Source organism: Aethalodelphis obliquidens, unplaced genomic scaffold (assembly GCF_003676395.1).
Source record: "Aethalodelphis obliquidens isolate GAN/ISIS:26980383/991018 unplaced genomic scaffold, ASM367639v1 scaffold19, whole genome shotgun sequence".
NCBI classification, from domain to species: Eukaryota; Metazoa; Chordata; class Mammalia; order Artiodactyla; family Delphinidae; genus Aethalodelphis; species Aethalodelphis obliquidens.
The window spans coordinates 17,166,251-17,181,334 of record NW_020837963.1 but is presented as its reverse complement, the minus strand read 5'-3'; the positions used below and the strand labels follow the sequence as shown (position 1 = coordinate 17,181,334).

At 44.6% G+C, this 15,084-nt stretch overlaps 1 protein-coding gene across 3 annotated transcripts in view; it reads right to left on the bottom strand.

Annotated features, from left to right (window-relative positions):
- Positions 1–230: 230 nt before the first annotated feature.
- Positions 231–15,084, bottom strand: part of PHLPP1 (PH domain and leucine rich repeat protein phosphatase 1) — a 213,394-nt gene continuing 198,540 nt past the window's right edge. For all 3 annotated transcript variants that reach the window (XM_027118702.1, XM_027118703.1, XM_027118701.1), the window contains 3 exons: positions 7,589–7,783; positions 4,960–5,188; positions 231–2,418 (listed from right to left, as the gene is read on the bottom strand). In XM_027118702.1, coding sequence (XP_026974503.1) covers positions 1,240–2,418; positions 4,960–5,188; positions 7,589–7,783 — 1,603 coding nt within the window. In that variant the 3' untranslated portion in view covers positions 231–1,239. The remainder of the gene's footprint in view (positions 2,419–4,959; positions 5,189–7,588; positions 7,784–15,084) is intronic.

Genomic DNA, 15,084 nt, shown 5'->3' with positions numbered 1-15,084 from the left:
AGAAGAAATAGAAAGGGTGTAAGACCAGCTACGCGTATTGTTAACCACAGGGTTGATTTCACTACGTTCGTTCAATGTAGGTTAGCCTGTTGGATATTTTCCCTTAAAAAAAAATCAAAGTCGGAAATATCTGATGACCCCAAAGTTACATGCATTCATTCCAAACCCAAGCTGGCTGGGATCATCTGCAAGACACATCTGGCTCTTGAGACAAAAGCAGATGGGTCCAATACTTGTAAATTTTATATTTATTATAACAAAAATGACATGTTCATTTGTGCATTCTGCTTTAATATAACTCTTGGTATGTAAATGATCTAACTGAATTCTATACAGTCATGCTGATTGTGGCAGCAGTAAGGAACACAATTAAAAAGTGTCTACAAAAGAGGCTGGGTGGAAACAGGAGAGGAAGAAAAAGGGTCAGAGGCCCGTCGGGTGCAGGTTCGTTTCCAGTGGCCTAAGGTCCACCTTATTTGAACAGCAATGCTCTCAGCAATGCTCAGGCTCATCATTCAATGAATTAAAAAGGTGGGGGGATGAGGGGGTGTGGGCAGGAAGGTGTGTCAGAGGGGAAGGGGAGGGAAGTCAGTTGTTTAGTCCCTTATGCCCAAACTACAAAACATGTGAAGCATCACTATACAACACTGAGCTATTTACAATAGAAATTTTTCAATCAACTGTTCTCTCAGAGAAAATTAGTGAATCCAGTGACTTAGGTCACCTGACAGAGTAAAGCAACTCCTAGGAGTTAGTCTCCATATTCTACAAATGTCTATCATTTTCAAGACAAAAAAAAAAAAAAAAAAGGCTTCCCCCCCCGACCCCCTGCAAAGAAATACAGAATTACAGTATTATTAAATCATTTAGCACTGGCAACCTGCCCTGCCTTCCAGACAAACAAAACAACACGAAGCCACTTTAAAAAGTATTACATTATCATTAACTGTTTCTCTGTAATATATTAAACCTTTTGTTCTTTGTCTTTACACATCTGATATGTTAGGGGAAGAAGTTAACAAATTTAAATCATATTGGTACAGCATCACGAGAAGAAAAGTGGTAATTATTTTAAAAAATGACCAACAGAAGGGGAACCTACAGACTGGATGCAAAGACAGGCTGGGAAAGCGTCTGGGAGAAGGGCGTGGAGTAAACCCCTGGTTTAACGGGAGCCTGGGAGGCTCTGGCAACTCAGCCTTTGTTGGTTAGTTTATTTTTAAGCAGCGCGCGGGTGGGTCATAGCGGTGTGTCACAGCAGTCTGGCAGCTGGTCCCCCGGGCACTGCCGCGGCGGCGGCTGCACGTGGAGCTGTGAGGGCGGCGGCGGCGGCGGCGGCGGCGGCGGCGGCGGCGGCTGCTGGTGTTTCATGATCTCTTTGACCTCCTCCTCCAGCTCCGGGGGAATGATGAACTGATCATCAGGATCTGGCTGAGCCGGGGCTGCAAAATAGCCCCCCGGCTTGCGGAGAGGCGCGTCCGTGGCCACCTCTATCACGTTGTGGCTCCGTTCCTGGGGCGCCACAGAGCCGTTAGCCCTCCGGCGCCCCATGGTCCCCACGGCGGCACAGTCCGCCCTCCGGGGCAGGGCCGGCTCGTCCTCGTTGGCGCTGATGACGATACCCTCGTCGCTGGCCTCGGCCGGCAGCTGCAGCAGGGGCTGCTGCCTCTCCTTCTCCTTGGCGCGGCCGCAGTGGATGTCCACCTCCACCTCCACCCGGCTGCCGTTGGTGAAGACGCCCTCGATGGGCTCTTCGTCATCGCTGTCGAGGCCGTTGTCGGAGAAGGCGCTAGAGAAAGTGGCGCTGGACAGCTGGCGCTGGAAGGAGCTGGACGGGCAGGCGGGGTGCAGCGAGCAGCGCGGCTCGCTGGGGCAGGCGGGGCTGCTCTCGCTCAGGGCGCCCGGAGGGGGCTCGTCCGAGGCCGTGGACCCCACCTCGCTGCTCATCTCGGACGTGGAGAGCTCGCTGCTCATCTCCGAGGCCAGGCCGCTGCTGGACGACGGCACTCCCAGCCCGTCGGCGGGCCGCTCCTTGATGACCATGCTGACGGAGGGCGGGAAGGTGCCGGGGCTGGGCGGCGGCACGGGCCCGCCGGCGCCGAGCTCGCAGCAGCAGAAGCTGTCCTCGGGGACGCTGAGCTGCACCACCACGGCGCTGACGCTCTCGCGGCAGCCGTAGCTCTGCGCCAGCGTGCACAGCTTCTTGGCGGCGGCCAGAGCGTCGGGGACGTTGCGCACGGCCCCCACGGCCTCCTCAACGGACAGGCTGTCCCACAGGCCCTTGCTGCCCAGGATGAAGAACTCGTCCTGCGGAGTCAGGGCCACGGACTGCACGTGGGGGCGGGGCACCACGCTGGGGTGCAGGAACGTGTAGCCCAGGATGCGCGTGGACTCGGTCACTCCGTTCACTTTGCCATCCTGGAAGAAGAGGGGTTTCCAAACAGACGTTACCACGGAGCACGCGGGGCGACGTGCGGCTTCCCTGGGGCCTCCTGCCTGGGGGACCACCGGAGCGTGACACGCGGTCCACAGGGGGAGGGGCTGCCCACCCTCCTGAGAGTGGTTCATGTCCACCCGTCATCAGAACCCTGGGGCAGAAGCCCGGGGCAGGTAAGAAGCAGGAGGGACAAATGGAAAGTATCTCAGTTACTCCCTTTATTGGGACCCGTCTATCTCCAAAGCAGACCATCATCTGACACAGCAACACGGCTGATTAGCGCCTCCTGGAACCCACGGGGGTCCCGAGAGGAAGAGCCTTGCTGAACGCGCCAATGCCGAGCAGCCCCCGAGGCAGGTGCGTTCGAGATAACGCCCGGAATCTTAGGTCCCTCCCCAAAGCACACCAACCATCAGGGGTGGTAATGTCTGAAGGTCCAGAAGTGAGGGGAGAGGCACTGTTTTAAACGTATAAAAACAATTGGTGGGGAAATCGTGGGGTGACTAGCTGGGTACAACTGATCGTGTTTGGAGAGGTAGATGCTTAAGGAGAAGTGCCAGGTTCTGCCGCTTCCCTGAACTCACTTCCCTGGCAGCAAATGGAGACGACAAAGTCTCCTGCTTCAGTCCAGCCGAGTTCACGCCACTTACACCACGAACCGAAGTTTCAGACCGCTTGCCGATAAAAAGCCTTTACTGTGAAGCTGGAGGAGAGGAGGGGAGATAACCCCAGGGTGTACCTGCTCGGTTCTTTATTCTTCAAGTTTGAGGTTCTCGGGTCTAGGACGTGCCTCTACATGCCCCTATTTTTAACACCTTTTCCAGAGGAGGCTCCATTCGGACAACTTTTATGTGTGTCTGGGATGAGGGAATAGTGATGGTCTAACCATCTCCCTCGAAGCAAGTGTTTCTTCCGGAGAATACCCATTCCCTTCCCAACCCTACCACGTTCCTTCATTTGGAAGTACATCCCCCAGCTCCGCGGACAATCCCGCCACGCAGGCAGCACAATTCGAAGTAAAATTACTAAAGCAGGGCTTCAAGCACAATTTTCAACTCTCTTAATTCTCCTAATATATTTGTTCTTCCCCAAAACGTGGAATTTTGGCAAAAATTACCCTCGCTGTTCTGCCCAACCCTTTAAGATCTCACCACATCAGAATCAATGATTTTGTCCGTGTGTGTGTATTTGGTGGGGGGGGGGCATACCTCAAGGCAGGGAAATTAAAGAAAACCAACGCAGCAATACAGACAAAGCGAGGAAGAGGGAGGCAGAGAAAGCAGGAGAAACCTCTGAAGCACCAACTGTGACGCATTTATGTAGCAGAAATGGTTAATCTTCGCATCATGTAATGTTGAACATTTAATTCAATACGTTTAATAATTTCATTCAACCCCATCTGAGACTGTCTAGCGTCCATTTTAATCCTCTCTGCTCTTAGAACAAGCAGGGAACTAAAATCTACATGTGGCCTCCTTCGCCAGACCCTCGTGGTGGAGCCCGAGTCTTTATCTTTCTCATGGCCCTTGGTCAAAGTCTACCGGGAGTCACAGTCCTTCTCTACTGAGCTGCAAACGTTCACCACTGTCTACCCGAGCTACAAATGCTTCCAGAGGTTTTATCCACAAGACTGGACACCTCCTGGGGGCAGACGTGTGTCTCCGGGGATCACGTCTGTAGCCCACATCACGTTTCAGGTGCACAGCAGGTGAGCCACACTGTAGGATGAGCTAGTGAGTGGAGCACAATTCCTCCAGCCCACTTTGGAAGCTGCGCTACAGGGAATCTTCTGTCACGAAGACTGACACCCGTGTTTCTCAACAGTGGCACTCTTGACATTTTGGGCCAGACCATTCCTTGCTGTGGGGCTGTCCCGTGCACTGCAGGATGCTTCGTAGCATCCCTAGCTTCTACCTGCTACATGCCCCAAGCATTTCTGCTGTGACAACAACAGTGTCCTCGGACGTCAGCAAGCGTCCTGTCAGGGGGAGATGGCCCCTGGCTGAGAACCGCTCACTGCCTTACTCAAGTGGAGCAGATGGCATGAACCAAAGTAACTCCTCCTTACATGTACACCGATGCGCACACTCGCCTCGTAAGACAGGACAGACACACGGCTATGCCCACTTTACGGAGGACGAGTCTGAGGCTTCAAGGTTTCAAGGTCGTAGCCCGCAAGCTGCAGATCTAGGACAGGAGGACCAGTGGCGTGACTTCAGGGCTGGCGGCTTCAGCCCCCCGCCGAAGCGCCTCCGAAGAGCGGCTGTGAGGATGAGAGGTACCGTGGCACAGCCCTCGATGCGGAAAGGCCGTCGATAGCTATCTTATCACTCTGTATATTGTAACGTCTCCAGACACATCACACGCAGAGTTTGCTCTGTGCTACTCCGGATGTGGAGTTTTAATTTTAAACCAACTGCAATGTTTAAAGAACGTCCTTTGGTGGGAAATGCTGTCTGGCTGATTCTGCCACGACCCTGGCCCCGTCCTCCCCCGTCCTGAGGAAAGTCCCTCTTCCTTACCTCCGTGATAATGGCCTTGTGCCGTTTGATTCTCTTCAGCTCTTCTTCACAGCTCATAACGTATGACCTGGACAGAGGCAGCGGCTTCCCGTTCCGACACAGAACCGTTTGGCACTTGCCCACATTAGCAGAGGTCAAGGTGAAGGGTCCTCCTGGGTCCACAGGGTCATGCTTGATATGACAAAGGACAGCAGCACCTCCAAGTTTCTGCCCAGCAGTTCCAAGCTTCCTGGAAAACGAAGAGACGGGGTAAAAACCCACACACACCCGTCACGTGTAGTTTTGCCAGACTGTACCACTGGACGGGGCTAGGAGGAAAAACAGAACTTGGGGCTCCACCAGGCCTCTTTCACCAAAGCAGGCACTGCTCAACTCAGGAAAAGAGCCTGTGGAATCTGACACACACATACACACACACACACACACACACACGGAGAGGTGTCTGCTCACAACTGGGGCAGGTGTCACTTCACCACGAAAGACCCAAGGAGCTGCTGTGGAGTCAAGGAGCCCTTATCCTGCTGCATCCAGCCTGCCACTCCCGAATCGGCGTGCCCCAAAGACGGGGAATGACCGCTTCTTTCTTCATCCCCCTCTCTAAATCCCCTCTGCTCCCGAGAGAGGACAGCCGGAGTGACCACTTAACAGGAGCAGGTGTAAACACACTACACCCACTGACACTTCAGAATTACCTGACCACCCTCTCTATTAGGATGCTTTCAAGTACTGGACCATTCATGTTCTTGTCCTATACAGTGCAGACTTTCTAGATGAGTGATGTCTATTCTAGAATATTCACAGAAAGGACATTCTAGTAATGAAGCTCCAAAGTGCTTTTATTCACCATCAGTCCATACACGTATTGAATACACAAGACACCTGCAAGTTCTAACAATCAAAAGGAGGTAAGAACTCTTATCAGAAGCCCCACAGATGGCAGTGCCTCCCAGACGGATCCTGAGTGGTACAGAAGGTTAAGATGGACAGACTCCCCTGTTTACAAGGGCAGACCCTGTCTAGGTTAGGCAAGGGGCACCACTAGCGATGGAAACCAGGGCTGCCTGTTCATATAAATTAGGATGTCAGGCACAGAGAACATACAGGTCTCCTGAGGACTGAAAAGATCACCACACACCCCATATCCTGTTAACCAATAGGGAAAATAAGAGGCAAGCAAATGACCTAGAGATGGGCTGACAACCTGGGTCTCTAAACTCCAACTTCTGCACATCTACGACCGGACTGGACTTTAGGCCCTGCCAAGGCAGCACTGCTTTCCTCCTGTCAAAGGCACAATGATTCCTCCCAGCAAAGCCAGAATTAGGATGGTACTTGTGAGAAGTACAGCTAGTAATCAGAGTTTGAGGTTCTTAATTCTTATCCAGCGTTTGGGGGTCTATAAAAAGCAGACCGCTTAGGAGTGTGTGAAGGGTGTGTGTGTGTGTTATGTGTGTCTGTATGTATGAAATGTGTTTGCTTTTTTCCTAAAACAAGATGGTGGTCAAAACAGAAAAGTAGAGAGATGTGTAGATAGATGTCCCTGTCTTATACTTATGGCATTAAGGTATTTAGAACAATGACTGGTATATATTAAGGGCTCACTAAATATTAGTTATCAGCGTCAATTATTAACTGCACATGCCCACTGAGAATCTGAAAGACAGGTGAGTCGAGCAGCAAAGAACCCCACTGGGCTTCCCTCTACTGAGCTCTTCAAGAGTATTCATGACTTAGGGGAACTTTCAAGGCTTCTCTGGACCAGCATTCCTTAGCAGACACTTTTTCTACTCTTGTTGCAAAGATACTTCCTCTGGCAGATTATCAAGGCAGGGAAAAGGGAGAGAAAGAGAAAAGATAGTCATTGTTCCCATGACCTTTAGAGCGCTCTCCACTTCCTGGTCCCACAAGAGCAAGTGTTTGCAATACAATATTAATAGGCAGTTCCTTTACAACCTACAAAGCCTTTAAAGTGACAAAAGAGCGAGCAATTCTTCGAATGTGGGAATGCTCACAACATGCGGCCCTCAGAGTTAGAAACAACATTCCACAACTTCCACGGTGACCAGAAGCTCTAGGGAATGGCCTAGGATTCTACTAGCAACACTGTCTGAACATTTAATAAAGGAGGAAAACAATATATGAAGAATGACTTAACTCCTGGCCTAAGATTTGACCATCTCAAGTCCTCAAAGGTTGGCACTTCCTGAATCAGTGACAGTGCTCCATGAGGGGGAACAAACCGAGATGGAAACAGTCCACTGCAAAGAGCAATCCACACGCCAGAAGGTCTAAAGAGCGTCTGGCGCTCACATGATTTGGAGTGAGGGGAGTGTGTCGTAAACAATCTGGTGAAAATCTGGAATCACGACAGGCCTGTGAGACCAGTTCTAGGAGAAACTGAATTCCTGTCACTGACTCGGCCTCCAACAAAGTCGTCTGAACATCTGTGTGTCTCAAACGGAACACAGTCCAGTCCTGATACTTGGGCAAAACCAAATCGCCTGAATGCACCTTGAATAACGCATGTTCAACGATAGGCTTTGAGATTACTGGACACCTGTTTTTCTAACCAGATGGCAAACACTCAAAGAAGAGCAAGAAAACACAGGGCAGGTGCTCTAAGTTTTACCTTTGCATAACAATGAACGTATTGACCATGTATTCTTCTTCGTTTTTTGTTTTCTGCAGCTCTTCTGCCAAAATGTCACTCATGGTACACTGGAGAAGGTAGGGCACCTCCACGTTCCGGTCTCCATCAAATACACCATACAGGGCCTCCCGGTTGTCACGGAAGTTATTCACTGACAGAGCTGCAACACACAACCTGCAAAGCAAGAATGCTTTTGTGCTAAGTTGACTCATCTTTCCTTCTCCATGCCCAACCCAGCTGTGTTTTTTCAGATTTGCTTAAGCCAGTCTTCTCTCTTTCTTCATGACTCCACATAGATTAAGAATAGGTAAACTAACCCCAGCTAATTTATATCAACTAATTTCGGTGAGTGAAGAAAAATGATAAGCACATATTTATGCTTCATGGCTTTCCCCCACTCTTCTGATGATTTTATTTTTAAATGGTAGTGAAAGAAAGACAGTAGGAGGCATGGGAAATAACACCAGATTATGAATGCATATGTTCACATTCATTCACAAAACATTTATCAAGGAGAACTTCCACATGGAGCAAAAATGGAGTAACAACTAAAACACTAGGAAAAGTATATACTGATGGGAGGAGAGCTGCACAGGGTGCTCTAGAGGCCTGCAGAGTCTCTCTACTTAATCAGACTCTTTCCAAGTAATGTTAACTGTGTCCCATAAATTGTCCAAAATGAATAAAAGACTAGGGGAAAAATTAAAAGCCAGGGCATCATTAAGTGGTGAGATGACTTTAAGCAGCCCATCACACGGGGGAGTGGAGTCTTCGAAAGAGAAGAGAGACAGACAGAAAAAAGTTTTGAAGAATCAATGGATGGACATATTTCAAATCTGATGAAAACTATAACCTACAGAGACAAGAAGCTCAACAAACAGTAAGTAAAACAAGAAAAAAAACTCAACTGAGGCACATCAAAATCAAATTGCTGAAAACCAGGGATAAAGGTGGGGTTTGGGGAGTAGAGAACAACATATCCTACAGAGGAACAAAGGACGAATGACAGCAGAGTTCTCATCAGAAACAATGCAGAAGACAGCGGAGCAACATCTTTAAGGTACCGATAGGAAGAAACTGTCAACCTGGATTTCTAAACCAGTGAGAACAGCTTTCACAAGTAAAGGTGCAAAAAAGACATTTTCAGACACACAAATAAAAGACAACCACTACAAGAAATGTAAAAGGAACTACATGAAACAGAAGAAAATGATACTACCAGATGGAAATCTGGATAAAAGAATGAAGTGTATTGGAAATGACAAATACGTGAGTAAATATAAACATTTTCTTTTTCTTATTTTAAAAATCACTTTAGAACAGTGGTTCTCAATGGGGGAAATTTTGCCCCCAGGAGACATTTTGGCTTGTAACGATTGGGAGTGGTGGTGATATTGACATTTATTGGGTACAGGCCAGGGGTACTGCTAAATATCCTACAATGCACAGGACACCCCCCTCCTTCCCCTGCCCCACAACAACGAAGAATTATCTGGCTCAAAATGTCAATAATACTGAAGTGGAGAAACACTACTTTAGAATAACTGTTTAAAGTAAAAATTATAACAATGTATTCCGGGGTTTATAACAAAAGTAGAAGTAAAACATATGACAGCAAGAGCAGAAAGACTAGGAGAGGGGAAATGGAAGTACACAATGTAAGGTTCTTATAATATATGTGAATTGATACATTACTTGAAGGTAAACTGTAATTAATAAGGTAAAGGTTATCCTATAAACCCTAAACAAACCACACACACACAAGGAGAACTAATAAGAATAAAGGAGATAAAGTGGAATAAGAAATATTCAATCCAAAAGAATGAAGAAAAAGAGAAAGAGAATCAAGAACAGATGAGACAAGCAGAAAACAAATACTAGTAAATTGGCAGATTTAAACCTAACCATATCAATAATTTCATTAAATATAAAAATGGTCTAAACACCACCCAAAAAGACAGAAAGTCAGATTATATAAAAAAGCAAGATTTAACTAAATACTGCCTGTAAGAAATACACTTTAAACAGAAAGAGACAGGGGCTTCCCTGGTGGCACAGTGGTTAAGAATCTGCCTGCCAATGCAGGGGACACAGGTTCGATCCCTGGTCTGGGAAGATCCCACATGCCGTGGAGCAACTAAGCCCATGCGCCACAACTACTGAGCCTGCGCTCTAGAGCCCAAGCTCTGCAACAAGAGAAGCCACCGCAATGAGAAACCCATGCACCGCAACAAAGAGTAGCCCCCGCTCGCTGCAACTAGAGAAAGCCCATGCAGGAATGAAGACACAACACAGCCTAAATAAATAAATAAACAAATAAATAAATGAAATACACTTACTAAAAAAAAAAAATCTAGATTTATTTTAAAAATAAAATAAAGAGACAAATAGCTTAAAAGCAAAAGGATAAAAAATGATATACAGTGGACCCTTGAACAATATGGGTTTAAGCTGTGTAGGTCCACTTATATGCTGACTTTTTTCCTCTAACTACTACTACAGTACTACACAATCTGTGGTTGGTTAAATCTGCGGGTGTGGAACCTCGGATACAAAGGGCTGAATGTAAAGTTACGTGTGGATTTTTGACTGTTTTTTGACCCCCGTGTTGTTCAAGGGTCGACTATACTATGCTAAATACTAATCAAAAGAAAGCGGAATAGCTACATTAATACCAGACAAAATATATTTCAGCACAAAGAACATTACAGAAACAAAGAGTCATTTCATAATGTTAAAGGGGTCAGTTCGTCACAATGCTATAACATTCTGAATGTTTATGCACCTAATAACAGAGCTTGGAAATACATGAAGCAAAAACGGAGAGAACTACAAGGAGAAACAGATAAAACTAGAGTTATACTCTCTCAGTCACTGATGGAAAAGTAGACAGAAAATCAGCAAGGATATTTAAGACTTGAACAACATTATCAACCAACTTGATCTAAATGATACCCTACCCAAGATTTTTTCCGAATGCAAACAGAGTATTTACCAAGATAAACCATATTCTGGTCCAGAAAATGCCTCAGTAAGTTTAAAGGATTCAACTGATTCAGAGTATGTCCTCTAACCATATTGGAAAAATTGCTTAGAAGGAAATTTATAGCTGTAAATGCACAGAATATTAATACCTTAAGCCCAAATCAATGACCTAAACTTCTACCTCAAGAAGCTAGAAAATTAAGGGCAAAACAAACCCAAAGCGAGCATAAAGGAAATAATAAAAATAAAAGCAGAAGTCAATGAAATAGAGAACAGAAAAACAACAGAAACATCAATGAAACCAAAAGCTGGTTCTTTGAGAATATTAATAAAACTGATAAACCTCAAACCAATTTGATCAGGATAAACAGACAAATGCCAAATATATTAGGAATGAGAGAGGGGAGAGACACAATCACTACAGATCCTGTAGACATTAAGAGGAGAATAATGGAATATTATGATCAAGTTTATGCCAATAAATTTGAATACTAGATGAAAATGCATAAATTCTCGGAAAGACATAAATTACCAAAGTTCATTCAAGAAGAAGAGATAATCCTATATTAAAGAAATTGTATGTCTAGTTATAAACCAAAGAAAATTCCAGGCCCAGATGGGATTTATTAGTAAATGCTACCAAACATTTAGGGAAGAAATAATATAAATTCCAAACTCTTCCAGAAAACTGAAGAAGAGGAAATACTCCTCAATTCATTCTATGAGGCCAGCATCACCCTGATACCAAAACCAGACATAGACACCACAGGAAAAGAAAACTACAGGCTAATCTGTGAATACAGACGTGCTCAACAAATTACCAGAAAACTGAATTCAGCAGCATATAAAAAAGGGTAATACATCATGACCACGGGGAATTTTTCCTGAAAATGCAAGGCTGATTCGACATTTTAAAATCAATGTAATTCACTACATCAACAGACTAAGAAATAAAAAATATGATCATCTCAACTGATGCAGAAAAAGCCTATGACAAAATCTGATACACATTATAAAAACTCTTAGCAAACTAGGAATAGAAGGGAATTTTCTAACTTGATAAAGGAAGTCTACAAAAACACCTTTAACATCATATTTAATTGTGAAAGATTACATTCTCACCAAAGGAGATATAGGTATGGATGATAAGCATGTGAAAAGATGATCAACAATCATTAGTCACTAGGGAAATAAACATTAAAACCACAATGAAATATCACTATTGGAATGACCAAAACCACTACCACCACTGCCACCACCTGATCTTACAGGTACTGGTGAGAATGTGGAGCAACGAGAAGTCTCATTCATTGCTGCTGGGAATGCAAAATGGTACAGCCACTTTGGGAAACATTCTGGCAGTTTCTTATAAAATTAAATATATACTTGTCATAACGACTCAGCAATCCTTCTCATAGGTATTCACCCAAGAGAAATGACAACATTTGTTCACCCAAAAACCTGTATGCAGGTTTATATGTTTATGGGATTTTTATTTGTATTTGCTAAAAAATAGAAACAATCTAAATAATTTATCCTTCAAGTTGTGTATGGATAAACAAACCATAACATATTCATGCAATGGAATAATACTCTGCAGTAACAAGGAACAAATTGCTAACACATGCAACATCACAAATGAATCTAAAATGCATGATGCTAAGTGAAAGAAGCTAGACTGAGAAGGCTATATACTGCATAATTCCATTTATATGACATTCTAGAAAAGGCAAAACTAACGGAACAAAAAACAGATCAGGAGTTGCCAGGGGCTGGGAGGGGGGAGAAGAAATTGCAACAGAGGGGCATGGAGGAATTTTGAGGAACTGTTCTATAATTTGATTATAATGGTGATTACACAATCACCATCACCAAGCAGAGCTCGGGCTCTTTCATCAAAACTTGCAGAGCTGTACACTAAACAGGGTGAATGCTGTTGAATATAAATTATACCTTCTTACTGTATATAAATTAATGAAAAGAAGAAAGTTATTAAGCACCTAATATGTATCATGGCTAGGTAACAGTGGTATGAACCTGAAAATATAATTCCTGAGCTTAAGGAGTTTGGGGATAAATAACAATAGTAATACCCATTATCATTAATGATAATAATAACTAAATTTAAATAGAGTTTACTATATGGCACATGTTATTCTAAGTTCTTCACGTATGTAATCAGTGGATCCTTACAATAACCCTATAAGGACAAGTAGTATTTTTGATGAGGAAAGTAAGCTAAAGAGAGATTGAGTAACTGCTCAAGGTCACGTAGCAAAAAAGTATAGAGCCCAGATTCAAAGCTAGGAAATCTGGCTCTTACCTCAGTACTTTGAAATTCTTTTTTTTTTTTTTTTTTGCGGTACGCGGGCCTCTCACTGTTGTGGCCTCTCCCGTTGCTGAGCACAGTCTCCGGACACGCAGGCCCAGCGGCCATGGCTCATGGGCCCAGCCGCTCTGCGACATGCAGGATCTTCCCGGACCGGGGCATGAACCCGTGTCCCCTGCATTGGCAGGAGGACTCTCAACCACTGTGCCACCAGGGAAGCCCAGTACTTTGAAATTCTTGCCTCCATTTATTAAAGAAAAAAAAGTTATCCCTAGTTATATGACAATTAGTGGCAAAGTAAAATTTAATTATATAATAGTAAATCATCTTATAATTCTGTCTTCTCCTGTAAGCTCCCCTTGCTAGAAAGAATGGGGCAGGAGGTATGAAAAAAATAACGTGTTTTAAAAGTACAGTAGTGATTTTTCTTTTCTGCTGAAGCTTCCTGTTTGTTTTTTAGTCTAAGGAAGAACCTAAATTATAGGATTGCAGCTCCCTGCTTGGATTTTCCCAAAGGATCTGAAATGACCTGATAGGGAGGCAACACAGCACCAGTACCCATAGGGGAAAGTGGGAGGGAGAAGAGAATAGATGTCTATTGAGATTTGGGGCAGGGACAACTGCAGTTCTCTCCTTCCTTCAAAGCAGCAAGCTCCTTGCTTATATATCTACTTTATCCACAATTCAAAAAGAAAACTCTTGAGAAACTTCTGCTGGCAAAACCAAAGGGTAAAAAAGCAAGGGAAAATAAAGTGAGGGCCAGGGATGGCATGGGACTTCTGAGGTGCTGATAATGTTCTATTTTTCGATCTAGGTGCTGGTTCACTTAAGGACAATCCGTACAGTTGTATGCTTACCGTTTATCTTACACTTCAATATAGCAAAAATTTTTTTAAGAAGGAATTGTGGAAAAGGGAATTATGTAGGAAAAAATACCTAACTGGTCACTGCTTCATTAATATATATGAGTAGAGAATACATTTTAATATCCAGAGAGGTTTAAAAACCAATCTTGGATTTCACATCAGTGTTCTGGAATTAGAGAGCAGTTTCACACACTGGTGTTTATAAGTAAGGCAGAAGATCTTTTGATCTAAAAAAAGAAAGATCTCTAGGAAGGAACTTTGACTGCTCCAAAGAATGTATAGTTTCTTCCTCTCTCCCCAAAATATAATGATATACAGTGCAAAGTACATAGAAATAAGCAGTCAGAGCCCAGACACAACTGGTTATTCTGTCTTTTTTTTTGGGGGGGGGGCAAATGGAACAGAGATGTTGAAATGGGGGCTACGTCTTCTCTAATATGCCAAAGCACACTCTCAGGGAAAGAGGACAGGATCCGTGCGTCAGATGCACAGGGCGAGTTCATTCTGTTTTCTGACCCAAGGAAAAGCAGTCAGCATGGCAACCACAATTCCACCTTTTATTTTCCATGAAGGGTATTCAAGCTAGTCGGTGGTTCTCAGTCCTGGATGCATATTAGAATCACCTGGGAGAGATGTTAAAGCATTCTGATTTAACGGACCTAGGCTGGAAAATGTTCTTTAAGGTTCCTCACCTGACTGATTCTAATGTGCACCCAGGGTTGAACGCTGTTAGCTATTATGGGATCATCCTCCACTTCCTGTTCTTCCTCTGCTCTCAATATTTTGTGTTCTTATACCTTAGCTAATTAAATTATGACCGTTCTAATCTATAGGATCCTTTGCTTTTCTAGTACTGATTATCAGCACCCCTTCATAGAAAGCAAACAAGCCTGAAGAGCTGGATTACAATTCTCAAGAAATCAACATCTGCATCGGAGACAGGGAAGGTTGGTGAAAATAGGGAAGAAAAAGAAATTAAGACGCACAAGACCTGATGGCAAGACAAGCAGCTGACATTACAGGGAATGGACATCAAATTCCCGACAAGCTAATTTAGACTGTAAAAAACAGCTCCACAGAAACAGTGACTGTCAATAACATAAGGGATCTCGAATATGGACAATCAAGGCTACTTCTACTCCTTTAATACTCTCCCTGTTTTGCTTGGTAAACAGGCTTCAGAGAAAGATAAAGGGGCTTTTCAAAAGAGCAGGGATGCATTTCAATACTTATGCCTTCTCCAAACACTGGAGTCTCACATAGATATAATGTGTCAGTTACACCGTATCCTAGCA